General features: G+C 36.2%; 1 protein-coding gene across 1 annotated transcript; it reads right to left on the bottom strand.

The window, feature by feature from the left end:
- Positions 1-568: 568 nt before the first annotated feature.
- On the bottom strand, positions 569-7,664 carry LOC129276761 (collagen alpha-1(X) chain-like). The gene is made up of 2 exons (XM_064109417.1): positions 6,980-7,664; positions 569-5,120 (listed from the first exon to the last, which is right to left on the bottom strand). Exon 2 carries the CDS (start codon positions 4,945-4,947, stop codon positions 4,096-4,098), a length of 852 nt encoding a protein of 283 aa, XP_063965487.1. The 5' UTR covers positions 4,948-5,120; positions 6,980-7,664; the 3' UTR covers positions 569-4,095.
- Positions 7,665-13,950: the final 6,286 nt, after the last annotated feature.

Raw genomic sequence — 13,950 nt, 5'->3', positions numbered from 1 at the left:
ATATCATTGTGTACACAAATTTTCAGTACAATACTTATTTGTAAATACATGTATAACTGCATCACCGTGGCCTGGGGAACCAAATAAACTTTTAATAAAAATAAAAATGTCAGCCTCAAATCAATATGTAAACCCTTTTGCTAGAGATTTTTCAATAGTAATCATATGATTAGAATAAAAAAATACTTGAGTTATCAGTGATTTCAAATTTTACCCCACTTTGTGACAGAGCTGGAAAGAGTAATATATGATAAGAAAATAAAAAGAATGAAGAAATTGAATATGAAATAAATTGACCATTTTTAATAATAAAAGAGAGGGAGAGAGTATTAATCCAGTACTCCAGTGATATTTATGATGATTAGTGGGTATAACAGGCTAAATTTATTTTTCTTTCTCATCCTTCTAGTTGTAACATCAATATAATTTTAGAAATTTGAAAAAAGTGGAAAATGGGAAAAAACAATTTTTACAAAACTATTTCTTTCCTTGGTTTTACGTTTTGTGGCCTTTTAATGTCAGAAAGAATGTTGTTCTTTGATATTCACTTTTTATTTCTATTATTTTTGTCACAAACGGCTTGAAAATTGTTTTATCTGTCTAATTCAATGTTGCTTTTTAGAATGAATTTGGTATACTCAAGCCATGTGTCCATCCCTTATACTCACGATGATTCAATTTGACATAAAACAGCTGAAAATCCATGAGCAATTATTGAGGATGTGAATTGCATAAAAATAGTATTGTAATGACTAATCACATTTTCAAAATCTCTCAACATACCTTATCATATTAATTTACACCCTTTGAGTACAAACTATGATTTTTGTGTGACTAATGTGATGTAATCATTTCTTTTTCATTAAGACAAAATGGGATATATATCCAATATTTGTTATTTTCTTAAAATAGCACTGATTTGATAGGTTTCCATTAACAAACAATGCAGTGTGGAGATAGACAAATGAGTGAATTTGTTGTTGGGCTGAATGATATAGGAACATTTTTGTCCCATCTCTTCTTTTAAATGCCAAGTCTAGCCCTGACAAAAGAATCATTTGAATAAAGAGAGTTAATCATCAGAGCTATCTTATGCTATTGACAAATTAAGTAAATTACTAAATTTAGTTAGGCAATTGCTGATTGGGTTTCTAAAAAAAGCATTTAAAAACACCATTGACGCTCTCAGCCAGAATTCTGTCAAAAATTAACAAACAAACAAGCTAAAATGAACAAATGAACCCACTTTTTACATACAAATTGTACTCGACTCTTATCCCCACAGCTACTGTTAACAGTAATTTTTAGCAATTGATGCTGGGTATATTTTGTTTCATTATTCTTACAGTTCATTCAATATTAATTCAATTTGAAACTATTCTGTAGTTTATGTTGAAAAGATGAGTCATCAGATATGTATTCAAATACATGTAAGTAACTTTATTCATTTAGGATTCACATGAAACAGTAGAAAATTGAATCATGTAAATAGAAATAGAAACACCTTTAGTAATTACTATGGTGATTTAAATATAATTCTTTTTTTTTGCACAATTTGATTATAATGGGATACAATAGGATTATTTGAACTTTTATCAGTTTTGACCTATTTTGTACACATTGGGTTTCTGTCAAAGGCCATTTTTTTAAAGACATGCAATTACTTATTTGCAAGATGCTTTTGAGTTCTTTTCCGTACTAAAATGGCCATGTTTTGATTAAATAAATAGGTTCCGAGGTTACATTATTTTAAAACCATGATCTACATTAAATACAGATTTTTGAAATCACAAATTCAAAATGGTTGTTCATGATATACAAATAAGCATGCATATTAAATCTTTTTTCGACATTGTTACAATGATTAAATGGCTCAAATTTTAGTAATATTTCTGGTCTGCAACAGATATCGATGCTAAAATGACCACATCAAATACATGAACATCATAGAACATTCCAAAAGGCCTTGTCACATTGTTCCGTGCAAGCCTTGTGTGTGACTTGTGTGTGGTTATTCCTGCTACCCGCAGGTTGCCCGCATGTTGCCCACAAGTTGCCCACATTGACAGTATCTCACACGTGTCTCCCACACAGTTCCCGCAGGAGCACCCGCAAGTCTTATTTGCATGCAAATACTTATGAACATGCTCAAAACTTGTCATGGGTAAGTTGCAACCCGCAACTCACCCACAAGGCTTGCATGGAATGATGTGAATGGTCCTTACAATAAAATAATACCGGTACTTATTTAAATAGGCTTCAAATGTACAAAATGCTTTTATGTACAAATACTCAGTGATGCAACTTTGTTGCAGATCTTTATTACATCAGAATTCCAAAGAGAAAAAAATATAGCAGAATTAATCCTTATATTGATTGCAAGAAGGGGTAAGAGGATTGTCCAATTTTCATCAAAATTTCCGTAAAGTGCTAATTTTAATGCAATCGGATTTGGGGTTCTCAATTATGTGATGTTACATCTATAATGCTCCTTCATTATGTCACACAATATATATGATTATGAAGTCTACATTATAATGGTCATTTTTTTAATGGTTCATGACAGTTGAATATGTTTCCTCAAATAGTTACATTGTTTGTAATCACAGCCCATCTTCATTTTGAGGGATAAAATCGCCATTTATGGAATTTATATCACATACCATATGGGGACAATCTGGTATACATATATGACATTGCAAAATTAAACTTTGAGAATTCATAACTCTGTTTATGTTGTAAATCTTCATTGATATCTTTTTTCTCTCTTTGATCTACTACTGTTAACATCAATTTGATTTCAAGGTGGACTTATCCTTTAACTTTGAGAATTCAAAACTCTGTTTGTATTGCAAACATACATTAATATCTTTCTCTTTTTGGTCAACTACTATTAACATCAATTTGATTTCAAGATGGACTTATACTTTAAGTACCAGCCACTGCATTGGCTACTCTTGAAAGTTTTCTTAAATGTTCATGGACTTGGTTAAATGGTATCTGACAACAGAGTGATTGTTACGAGCATTTCCTGTTAAACCTCAAAGAAAACCCCCGGAACAAAACCCCACAATTATAAGTAAGGTGAGGATTACATGCGTACAGAGTATAGAATTTCATCTTTCAATCATAATATTGACAATAAATAAATGAGTCTTATCTTGGATTACTCTTTACACGTTCTTACAATGTATGAGTTGTAACTTAAGCTGCTTTTTAATTGGACAGGTTCTTGAGACTGCATTTTATATAAAAAAAGATTGTAGAAGTACACTTGGCTTTAAAAGTTAGTCATGAAAAATTTGTAAATTCTTTTGAAGCTATACCCAAACAAAAGTTTAACAGTTCAAAGTGTTTTCCCGTTTTGGTATTTCAATGTACTTTTTGAAAGATCAAGCATTAAAAAAAGATGATGTCACCTTCACAAAACCATCAAACAGGAAAGGTTTAGTAAATGTAGATAACAATCTTGGAACATAAATGACTTGTCTATGCTGTGCATTGGAGAAATGAAAATGCTTACATGCCAGGATGTTTCCATAAAAATTGAAAAATGCTAGGAAGATTTTTTTAATGAACTGTTTTATATATGCTGCTAAAATAAATCCTTGCTTCTGATGGGTTCAGAGCGATTTCTCTCAGTGAAAATCACTGATAGTATGCTTCATGAAGAAACACTCTCTAGATATTTGCTCTCTAGGTAAATAGTATTTTCATTTTCTTTTAAAGGATGAAGTTTTCAAATATAATGAGCATTTAGAGTCCCATATCTGAGATTTAGTAAATATGGAGAAGAGGAAGTAATTAGCTTAGAAAATAATCAAATGATATAATCTGGCAAAATATGAGCTGAAAATTAATTAATTATGACAACATGAATATTTTACATGAGATGAACAAAAAATTCTTTCTGTTGAAAATGGTACTCCAATTGTTTGTTATCTTGTCTCTCTCAGATGCTATTAATGGCAAATTCTATTGGCATTCCACTGTTCATTTCCCCTTTGAAAGTGCAAAGTTCCAATACAGTGGCATCAAATACCATTTTATCTGCCATTGCATCTCAATCATCAGTGTCTTCATGTCTGTTTAGTTTTATAACTTGAATATCATGTACCCTGTGAATGTTGTGTATCTGTTGCTATTGCTGCTTACTTCATTATCCGCGTCGAGTTGTAACCACACCCGGTCAGAAGCCTGAAGTTCAAGAATAACACTGTTTGTCGTTGAATCAAAAGCGTCCCTGTTGTCGTAATCGTGAACCGAAACCTGCATTTTGCCGTTCAGCATGAGCTTCACGTAGGGATTCTTGTGCGTAGATGCCATATGAATATTGAAAATGAAGTAATACGCGCCTGCCACAGGTGCTGTGTAGATTCCAGTGTATGCATCAAAGTGGTTTCCAAAGTTGGCAAAGACATGCTCAAATGTGATGATGATGTCGGATTCGCGAGGGGCTGTTAGCGTTGTAAGTCGTGCGGCAGAGAAAGCACTTCTGGTTGCCGAAGGTTCCGCATTTCCAGATCCTGGTGGTCCACGTGGCCCAACTCTCCCCTGGAGTCCAGGTATTCCTGGCCTTCCAGGAGTTCCTGATGAACCTTTGAGACCCGGTAGACCCTGAGGACCCATGTCGCCCTTGGCTCCTTGTAAACCAGGATTGCCGTCATGTCCGTTGACGCCATGATTCCCAGGTACTCCAGGGATCCCTGGAGCTCCTCCTGCTCCTGGTGGGCCATTAGGTCCAGGCATGCCCATGGTCCCTCCTGGTCCTTGACAGCACTGCACACACTGAGACTCTGATTCTTCACCTGGAGGGGGAGTTGTAGTGCTGGCCATGCTTCCTAATCTAGAAGAACGTAGTCTCTCATAGTAATCTTGTTGGGCAAACAAACTTGAGATGGACCCAATGAAGGCTAACACCATCAGAATCTTGGCTGTCAAACCCATTTTTTCCTGTCCTCACTTTCTCAGTTTTTAGTTGCAGAAATATATATTGTGAGTGTATTGTCAGTTTAAGAAGATGATAATACCAGTGTTCCTTGATGGCATCTAAAAGTCCTTGAGTATATCCTTTAATAGTATTTGCTCCAAGTTCAGGTTTTAAACTGGTTTCTGTCTCCCTGTAGAACAAAGAAAGAAAAAAAAAACCTTTATATTGGTGAAGAGGTTCACAGTATTTTCTATTGGATCCTGTAAGAACTCATGAGCCTCATTTGCAAAAGTAAGTCCAAAGGTTATCAACTTAGAAAGTTATGTTATTGGTATAGCCTTTAAAATACATCATTTACATGTAAGAACTTAAATTCCCATTTAAAAATGGCACAAATTCTTCGAGTAACTAGAAAGCAATGCACTATCTAACTTTTTAATAAGACACTGTATTCATGTGCCTCTGTAATTGCCAAAAATAAATTATTTACTCTCAGAAGTTTCCAAACGGGCAACCTTTTTGAAAATCATGGATGCTCTAAAACGTTGGAATATTATGACAGTAATTAAATGTATTTCTCCAGCAGGGTATACATGGATCTCTTGTGGCATTTACTATTGACATGCTATTAAAGAAACCCCACTGGAAATTTATGAATAAGGCCCTACATTTATATTTGGGCCCAGTTGGCAATTTTGAGTTACATACATTGTGCTACAGTATTTCTAATGAAAAGGTTTGTGAGGTTTCTGCCCTCTTTTTGAGTTACATTGTACCCTTTCAGTTGAAAAGACTTGTGAGGTTTCTGCACTATTTTTTTTCACCAGGGAGTAACCTTAACTCAACAACATCCAATGGAAATCAAAGATTGATAAATACATGTACTATCCTCATAACTATTTAAGAGAAATCCCATTGAGAATGAGAACATAATTTGTATTTCCTTTCAGACAACAAGTTGTAGCGAATATTCCAGTGTATTGCCAAAAGAAATAATCATAAATGATGACACCAAGTGTAATAAATTATTGAACTGCAGTATCGATATAAATGCAGTCATGAATATCTCACTCATGAACTGCATAAAACTGTTTTTAAATTGTAGGGTTATACACCCTCACAGCTCTCAAAGAAATATACAGTGATTGATGATAATTGTTGATTGATGATATGAATAAAGAAATGACCACTTCTACAATGGTATTTGGAGATTTGATTGGGGTAAAAGAGACATGCGATGAGGTGTTAGCTGCTCAATAAACATGTGAACATTTCAATGACAGCCCTTTCAGGTTGCCCACTGGAGCAACAAGCGACCTTCTCAAAATTCTACAAAAACATTTTAGGTGTAATATAGGGATTCTATTTTTGAACAAGTGGCTGAAGTTAAAGGGAAATATTCAGTATTTGGAACATAGTTTCATCATATATGATTGATCATATTATTATAAACCCTTAACTGTATGTTTTTTAGATATTCATTTAACCAATGAAAGAAAAACATTGAAGCATCTGAACTGTTTGATACAACAAAGTTTGGGATAGAAAAATGATAATGAAGTATTTCTACCAGAGGTTTTGACTTTGTTAGAACATGCATTTGGAGATCAATTATTCTTATCAAGAACTATATTGCTCCAGTGTATGCATAGTCAGAAAGAATTACAAGGGAAAAAATTACATGGGGGTTCGGGTCCTTTTAGCCCCCGAAATGCTCAAAAGGGCCCTGGAAAGATAAAAAGGAGCCCTGGAAAATTCACATTCATTGCAATGTTAAAGCTTATCCAATCTTGCAGATATAGGCAGTAAGTTGTGAAAAGCAGCCCCCGAAAATAAAAGAAATAATTCTTTGTCTGGAATTTATATATCTACCATCCCATGGACTATGAATATGACTCATTTGTCAAACTTTATAAAAGCATAATGAAATTCCCAAGTTACTACAACACAAGACAGTATGACTTTCCAGTATTTGCCCTTGTATTATTCCCCAGAATCAAGAAATTATATGCCTGTGGAAAAAAAAGGAGTAAATATTGTGATACTTACTGAAGTGGCTTCTCTGCTCTTCTTCAATGTACGTTTTTCAACAGTAGTCCACTAAAACAAATAGGCATTAGGTATTCCACTTTGTTTAGCTCAAGTAGATCCTCTTGAGAGAGCAGTGCAAACTTGTTCTGCGCAAACAGAAGACACTGGAAGAACAAGCAAATGATTAGTCAAGATAAGAGGGAGGTTGGGCTCCAGAAGAGTTTGTGAGTATGAAGAAGTTGTGGATAAGTTGCGAAGCACCCTGTTGGCTTGCTGTAAGCTGGAGAGGATTACATGAAAATACCAGTTCCAGAATGTTGGGTAGGTGGTAAGACTTCAAGGATCAGTTGTCCTGAAGTATTTGTATCCTGTCTTGAGTGATCCTTGTAAATCCAAAGTACCTGTCTGCTGCAGGTTTGTAAGCGATGCAGGTCTCAACGGACAATGTGGTGTCCAGCTTTTGAAAGATTAAATCCTCTGTGAGGTATCTGTTCAGGCTTGATGCAATGAATGGGTGGTAATAAACCCCAGAAGCTTTGATCCTTATACAGCTTCATGCACTCATGGGAGTCAAGAAGTAACGTTGTAGATCCGGACTTGACTAAAGAAACGTGGCATTTGGTTGGGAGAGAGCATGAGATCTGTGACCGTGGAGCAGTGGGTAAATCGCACCACACCAACACCTACTATTCCACCAGCAAGCAATCTGGGTCTGTGAGGCTGCCAGGCATAGCTGGGCTGTGATTGGTCCACAGTGACAAGAGGCTCCACCCACAGTCTTTGAGAGTTTACTGTTTTGGGCCAATGGGAAGGAGTTGGGGTTTTCTGCTTGTGACTGAGGGAAGTAGGGGGGGGGGAGGGGAGGTGGGGGATAACACATGCACTGTAAGAATTTTTGTAGTAATTAGAGGGCAGGCAAGTAAGTAGTTATCAGTAATAGTTCTGGGATGACAAACAAAATTTATAAAGATAACTTTATGTAACTTTGTAAATTATTACTAACTAATGGAACAGAAACTGAAATGAAATAATTTAAAAAGAGGAGACTATTTGGAATTGAAATATATTCTGATTCAATAAGTCAGCCAATTGAAAGAGGAATAGAAGGAGGATAGAGAACAGGTGAGAGAAAATGAGATTATCCACCATTGGAGGGAGGGATGTTGGGGATTTAGGAAGGGGGGGGGGGCAGGGGGAAGAGTAAAGATTAGGATATCATTTTTCAGAGGAATAGGAGAATAAGACCAATCACTTAAATGAAATCTCAGGTTTTGAAAATCATCCCTAGGTGTGTATAGTAGTCAAATGATACTATATTAACTCAATACTTTGCTTTCTTTGTCTATCCCCCTAATTAACACAAGTAAAATCTATAAAACATGTCCTTCAAAAGGAATTTTCATGAGAAATAAAACAGTTTGGGGAAAAAGATTTCTCTATGAAATATGAGTGAATTGCACTCTTATTCTATTTTTCCTAATTTCTTTTAAAAAAACATACTTTTTTGTGTGAATATTGCCGTTATTAGTGTATTTGACACCTTTGGTCATGTCTTAACCAGAAAAAGATATAATTTTCTATATATAATGATATCGTTGAGTTGCTGACAAATCATGGGCCCTATTGCATAAAAGTTACTATTATAGTAACTTTGCAATCCAATGGTTACTTCCCTTTAATCCTTGATTCTGATTGGCTCTTGGGTGTCATAACCATGGTACATGTAGTTACTATTTGATGGCAAAGTTACTATAATAGTAACTTTTATGCAAATACAGCCCTCAATTTGTATTACGGCCTTTTCATACTATTGAAAATCGTTTAAACTCAGTATGAACTCACTTTCTATTTACTAAACAAACTCCACAATGTTTATTTTCTCCCTCTATGTGCATTTTAAATTCTAAGGCGGTAATGGAGACCATCACTTAGGCAAATCTTTCAGACATTTTTCATAACTAACTAGCAAGAGACAAGAATGTGGGAAATCTCACAAATAAGTGTTCACCATCACCGACATTCAGCTCCAGCATTGAAACTCTCACTTGGCCACCCATTCGCGCTTTGTATCCATCCACTCGATGTCGTGCGGAGGATCTGGCACACATATGTTACTCAGAGGTATCCGATGCATAGAATGCAGAGATGCAGGGAGGGGGCCCAACTTGAAATAAATGAGCTTTGAAGTCTGGAAGGGCAGAGCTTGGAGAAAGTAACTACTTGTGGCTTTATGTGTAACACCTCCGATAGTTTTCGGTATGCGTGGATAGGCCTATGCACTGTAGGGTTTGTTTTTACATGAAGTGCATGAGAACTTTGTCCGGTTTCCCTTTCTGAATTTGAAATAGAAGTTCATCGTTATTATCACCACCACCACCACCACCAAAAGTTATTTCATCACCACCAAAAACGTCATCATCATCATCATCATCATCATCACCATTATCATCATCATCATTGTCATCATCATCATAATCACCATCATCATCATCGTCATTATCCTCCTCCTCCTCATTATCATCATCGTCACTCTCATCATCAATGTCAGCATTATTATCATCATTACCATAATCTCCATCATCATTTCCTTCATCATGATCATCATCATGATCATCATGATCATCATCATCATCATCATCATCATCATCATCATCATCATCATCATCATCATCATCATCATCATCATCATCATCATCATCATCATCACCACCACCACCACCACCACCACCACCACCACCACCACCACCACCACCACCACCACCACCACCACCACCACCACCACCACCACCATCATCATCATCATTTTGTAACTGCTCCATTACTGCCCTTGTACAAAAAATATTTACTTAGTTTACCTATTTACTTGTATTTTTATAGCCTATTCATTTATCAAGTATTATTTTAGTCTTTTTGTATATAAACTTTCTCTGGGGAATATGTTTTTCTTTCAGACTTTAGAACAAGTAAAGGCATGTTTTATGAGTGAAAACTGTTATGGTGGTTCTTTTAGTTATATTCCACCAAGAATTGAATAATGCCTGCAGTGGCACTGTTATGATTGTTGAATTGAATATGGATTTTGGAAAATCGTCAGTACTTTTTGGATGAGATATCATCAAGAGTCTTGAAATCGGAAAATGTATGATATTTTATCAAAATGGAAAGTATGTCACGATAAAGGATTTTGTAAATTTTGGTTTCATTTTATTACATGTCATTATTCAGTATTAGTGCTTTATATGAATATTGACATTATTAAATCATATCAATATCAATTGGTTTCTTTGTATGATTCTTTGTATGAGATTTTTCTCCTAGGCAGATTTCTTTAATGACTTGAACAGATAAGTTTTTAACTAGGCTTAAATTTGAAAAATTGGCATGAAGTGTTAAAACATTTTGACAGCTGGTATCCAGAACATTGGAACATTTAATAATGCATGAGTTCATGCACTTATTCAGCTGTGCACCAATCAATCTGAATTGTAGTTAACCCATTAATTCCCAGTAAGATACACATATGTATTGGGTTTTTAATAGAACAACAACAAAATCAGTGGAAATTTTAGAGGATGAGTCTAATACTAGTTCGTCTGCAACCAGATCATTTGCTTACCAATCTTTCGGTATAATTTTGCCATTTAGCCCAATTTCTAGTGAGGCTGTCCACCTATCCATTTTTTTCTGGATATCCACCAGGTGGAACACAACGAAGTCTGATTCATTAAACTGTGTATGAACTAGATTTTCACGTAACAAAGTGGAACTTAGGCTATCTGATCATTAGGCCAAATGCTAATTACATGTTGATTAAAGGGATTATTAGACTAGTGTAGACTAGACCAAACAAATAAAAGTAAATTGATAGTAGACCAAATTGGTCAATCCCATGTGGTAAGAAGACGATCTTAGATGTAGACCAACTGCTTTTAGACCAAGCGAATATATCAGGTGAAGTTCGAGTCCACAAACTTATTTGACTCAAAATGCAGCAAGCTTTCGTAGGAGGTTTAGAAAAATTTGTCTAAATAATTGGCATTTAGTCTATTAATCAGATGGCATAATTTCATCAAATGAAATTTTGATTCTTATACACAGTTTTGTTAATCTAGTACATATATCAGAAAAATGGACAGGTGTATAGCCTAACTAGAAATTGGGGGTAATTATGGCAATTAGACCAAATGGTAGTACACATAAGGTGGTTTCAGACCGCCTCGAAGTTCGTCAGTTCCAGGTATTCTCTGATCGGGAAATTTACCCTGATCAGAAAATACCAGGTATTTTGGTAATGTGAAAGCAAACTACGCGTAATTTCCCCGAAAGAAAATACCCGCTAAATAGTAGGTACTTGGCGAAATTACGAGAGCTTTCGCGGGGATTTTTCCAAGGTCGCAGGTATTTTGGCAATGTGAAAGCAATTTACGGGAACTTTTAGCCCAGCGTGTAGTTGGGCGCGGGCGCCGTGGGTGGCTGCTGGGCCAGTGGTTTTGAATCTCGCGCCTTGCCTGCTTATTAGACCATACTGCGCATGCTCCTAACTTCAGGAATTTATCCCGAAGAGTATGTTTCGGGGCGGTGTGAATGCAGGAATAATTAATGGGTATTTTTTAGCCTAAAAATGTTCTCGTAATTTAACGGGGATTCTTGTGATCGAGGCGGTTTGAAACCACCTGTATAATCTGGTTGTATACAGTATAGACAAACTGGGATTAGACCATGTGGGATGAGACTATAGAAGACAAAGTGTGTGTAGACCAAGTGAAATCTCAGGAGTGGACCAACTAGTTTTAGACCAACTTGATATAAACTGTAATTGGTGAAAGGGGTGGGGGGGGGGGGGCAATAGGAAAACAGCATTGATATCAAGTTGAGAAGTTCAATCACAGTTTTACCAATCAGGTCAATGTCTCTAGAAAGAGGCACAGGTGCTTGTCTCAATTATTGAAGTAGGAGGCATTATAGACTAATTAGGAAAACAGTAAGGAGAACTGCTGAATCCATTTGTCAACCCATGAGGTCTGTTTACACTGAGAGCAAAGGCCCGTTTCATAGAAACTTACAACCGTGGTACATTTGCCATTCATATTTATGGTAACTAGTACCATACACTTAAATTTCCATGGCAGGGGCCAGGAAACCAGGGAGGGGGGCTTCAATTTCCCCACTTTTTTCCAAAACCTTATACAAAAACATAAAAATTGCCATCTGATTGTGATTTATTTTTTATGCTCAGCCCCCCCTCATTTTAGTACATTTAGGTCTTACATGGAATGATACATTTTTAAAAAATCATAAAATGGCAGTTCACATTAGAAAATTATTTTTTTTTTCAGCACCAGCATTAAACATTCAATTCACATAAAAGTAGATGATCCCTTTAATCTTTGGTATGCTAGTATTGTCATGGTAAATGAGTAAGGTGGGGTGATGATGGTGTCCAGGTGAGATTTCTGCCAGCAAGATATCACCTTAGACTGTGTCAATGGCACCCTTGGGAGTATGTGATAAAGACCAAATCAAAGATTGACTTACAAATCTATCGCCCATGGGATGAAAATAATGATAAATTGTGTGATTATTGCATGATTTTCATTTCTAAAGTTGAGATAGGCCTAAAATGCCATACTAATAAAGATGCGAAGGATATTTGTAAAGATGATGGACAGGGCAGAAAATGACATTGTTGGCCCTGTCTAATACCCCTTTCATAAACCCATCCTCCAATTAGCCGCCTAAGAGTAATGCGGATATTTCAATAAAAATTGCGTTCACAAACTCCGAAAATAATCCGCACTATTTTTACGAGCGCCCGTCCTGAAAAAGGCGGATAATCGTCATGGCAACCACACACACCCCCTCCGATGCGGTTATGTTGGAAAAGGGTGACCTTGTGACCGCACTATGGCAATTATCCGCATTACTTTGGATTGCGTTCATAAAGTCAAAATCTGGTCCCGATGCCGCTATTATGCGGATAATTGCAGCATCAAAATAATGCGGATAACTCTGGTCCTCCTCCGATTTAGGCTACCTATTCAGGTGCACACAGCCTTTTGAGGAATAACATCCTGCCAGTACCCATTTACCTCACCTTGGTCGAGTGCAGCACACTTTGGATGAATTCCTTGCTGAAGGAAATTACGTCATGGCTGGGATTTGAACCCACGACCCTCTGTTTCAAAGTATGTAGTATCTAGTTTTAGACTCTAACCTGGGGCAGGGTAAGCGGGAGGGGGCACTCAAATTATGTTTCATAATATTTACCCAGGGTAGCCACTTTAGTTAGGAAACTGCTCTACCAGCGGGCCCTGCATAACATAATTATGTTAATTACCCTTCTCCAATCTAAATGCTGAGTGCCTATAGCTAGAAGAAGGCAGAAGGTTCCATTTTATTAAGTCTTTGGTATGACTTGGCCAAGGATTGAACTCATGACCTCTTGTTCATTAGGTGGACGCCTTACCACTGAGCCACCAATCCCTTTTATCAGGGTGTTGCTCAGAAAACCCTGTAATGGAGGTTTAAGATAATGTGTAGGGCCTTTCTACTGAGTATGAAGAAATATGTACCATCAGGCATTGTGAAAACAGTATAGGGAATTTTCCACTTTAATACTTGGGTGGTCATTTAAAAAAGGGGGGTTTGTTCAAATTTATTTGAATGGTTGTTACCTCAACTTAGAATTCACATGTAAACTGTCGCTTTACATATAGAAAAGAAAGATTGCAATTTTGAAGGTTTTTCCACAATGAAAAGCTATTTGTACATGTATAAACTGAATGACTTATGCATCAATCTGACTAATAATATCATCAGAGAGCTAGATTCTTACTCTTGTTTTGAAAGAAGGAATGGTTTGCAATGAAAGCTTAAATGTGGAGAAAAAAAAAGAAAAATAGGAAAAGGAATGTTCAGGTATTTACTTTTATTAATGGAATGGCATTGTACCCAATGAATGTCACATTAGCAAGATGTCCTTTGCTTTC

This window comes from Lytechinus pictus, chromosome 14 (genome assembly GCF_037042905.1).
Source record: "Lytechinus pictus isolate F3 Inbred chromosome 14, Lp3.0, whole genome shotgun sequence".
NCBI classification, from domain to species: Eukaryota; Metazoa; Echinodermata; class Echinoidea; order Temnopleuroida; family Toxopneustidae; genus Lytechinus; species Lytechinus pictus.
This window is presented reverse-complemented; position numbering and strand designations above follow the sequence as displayed.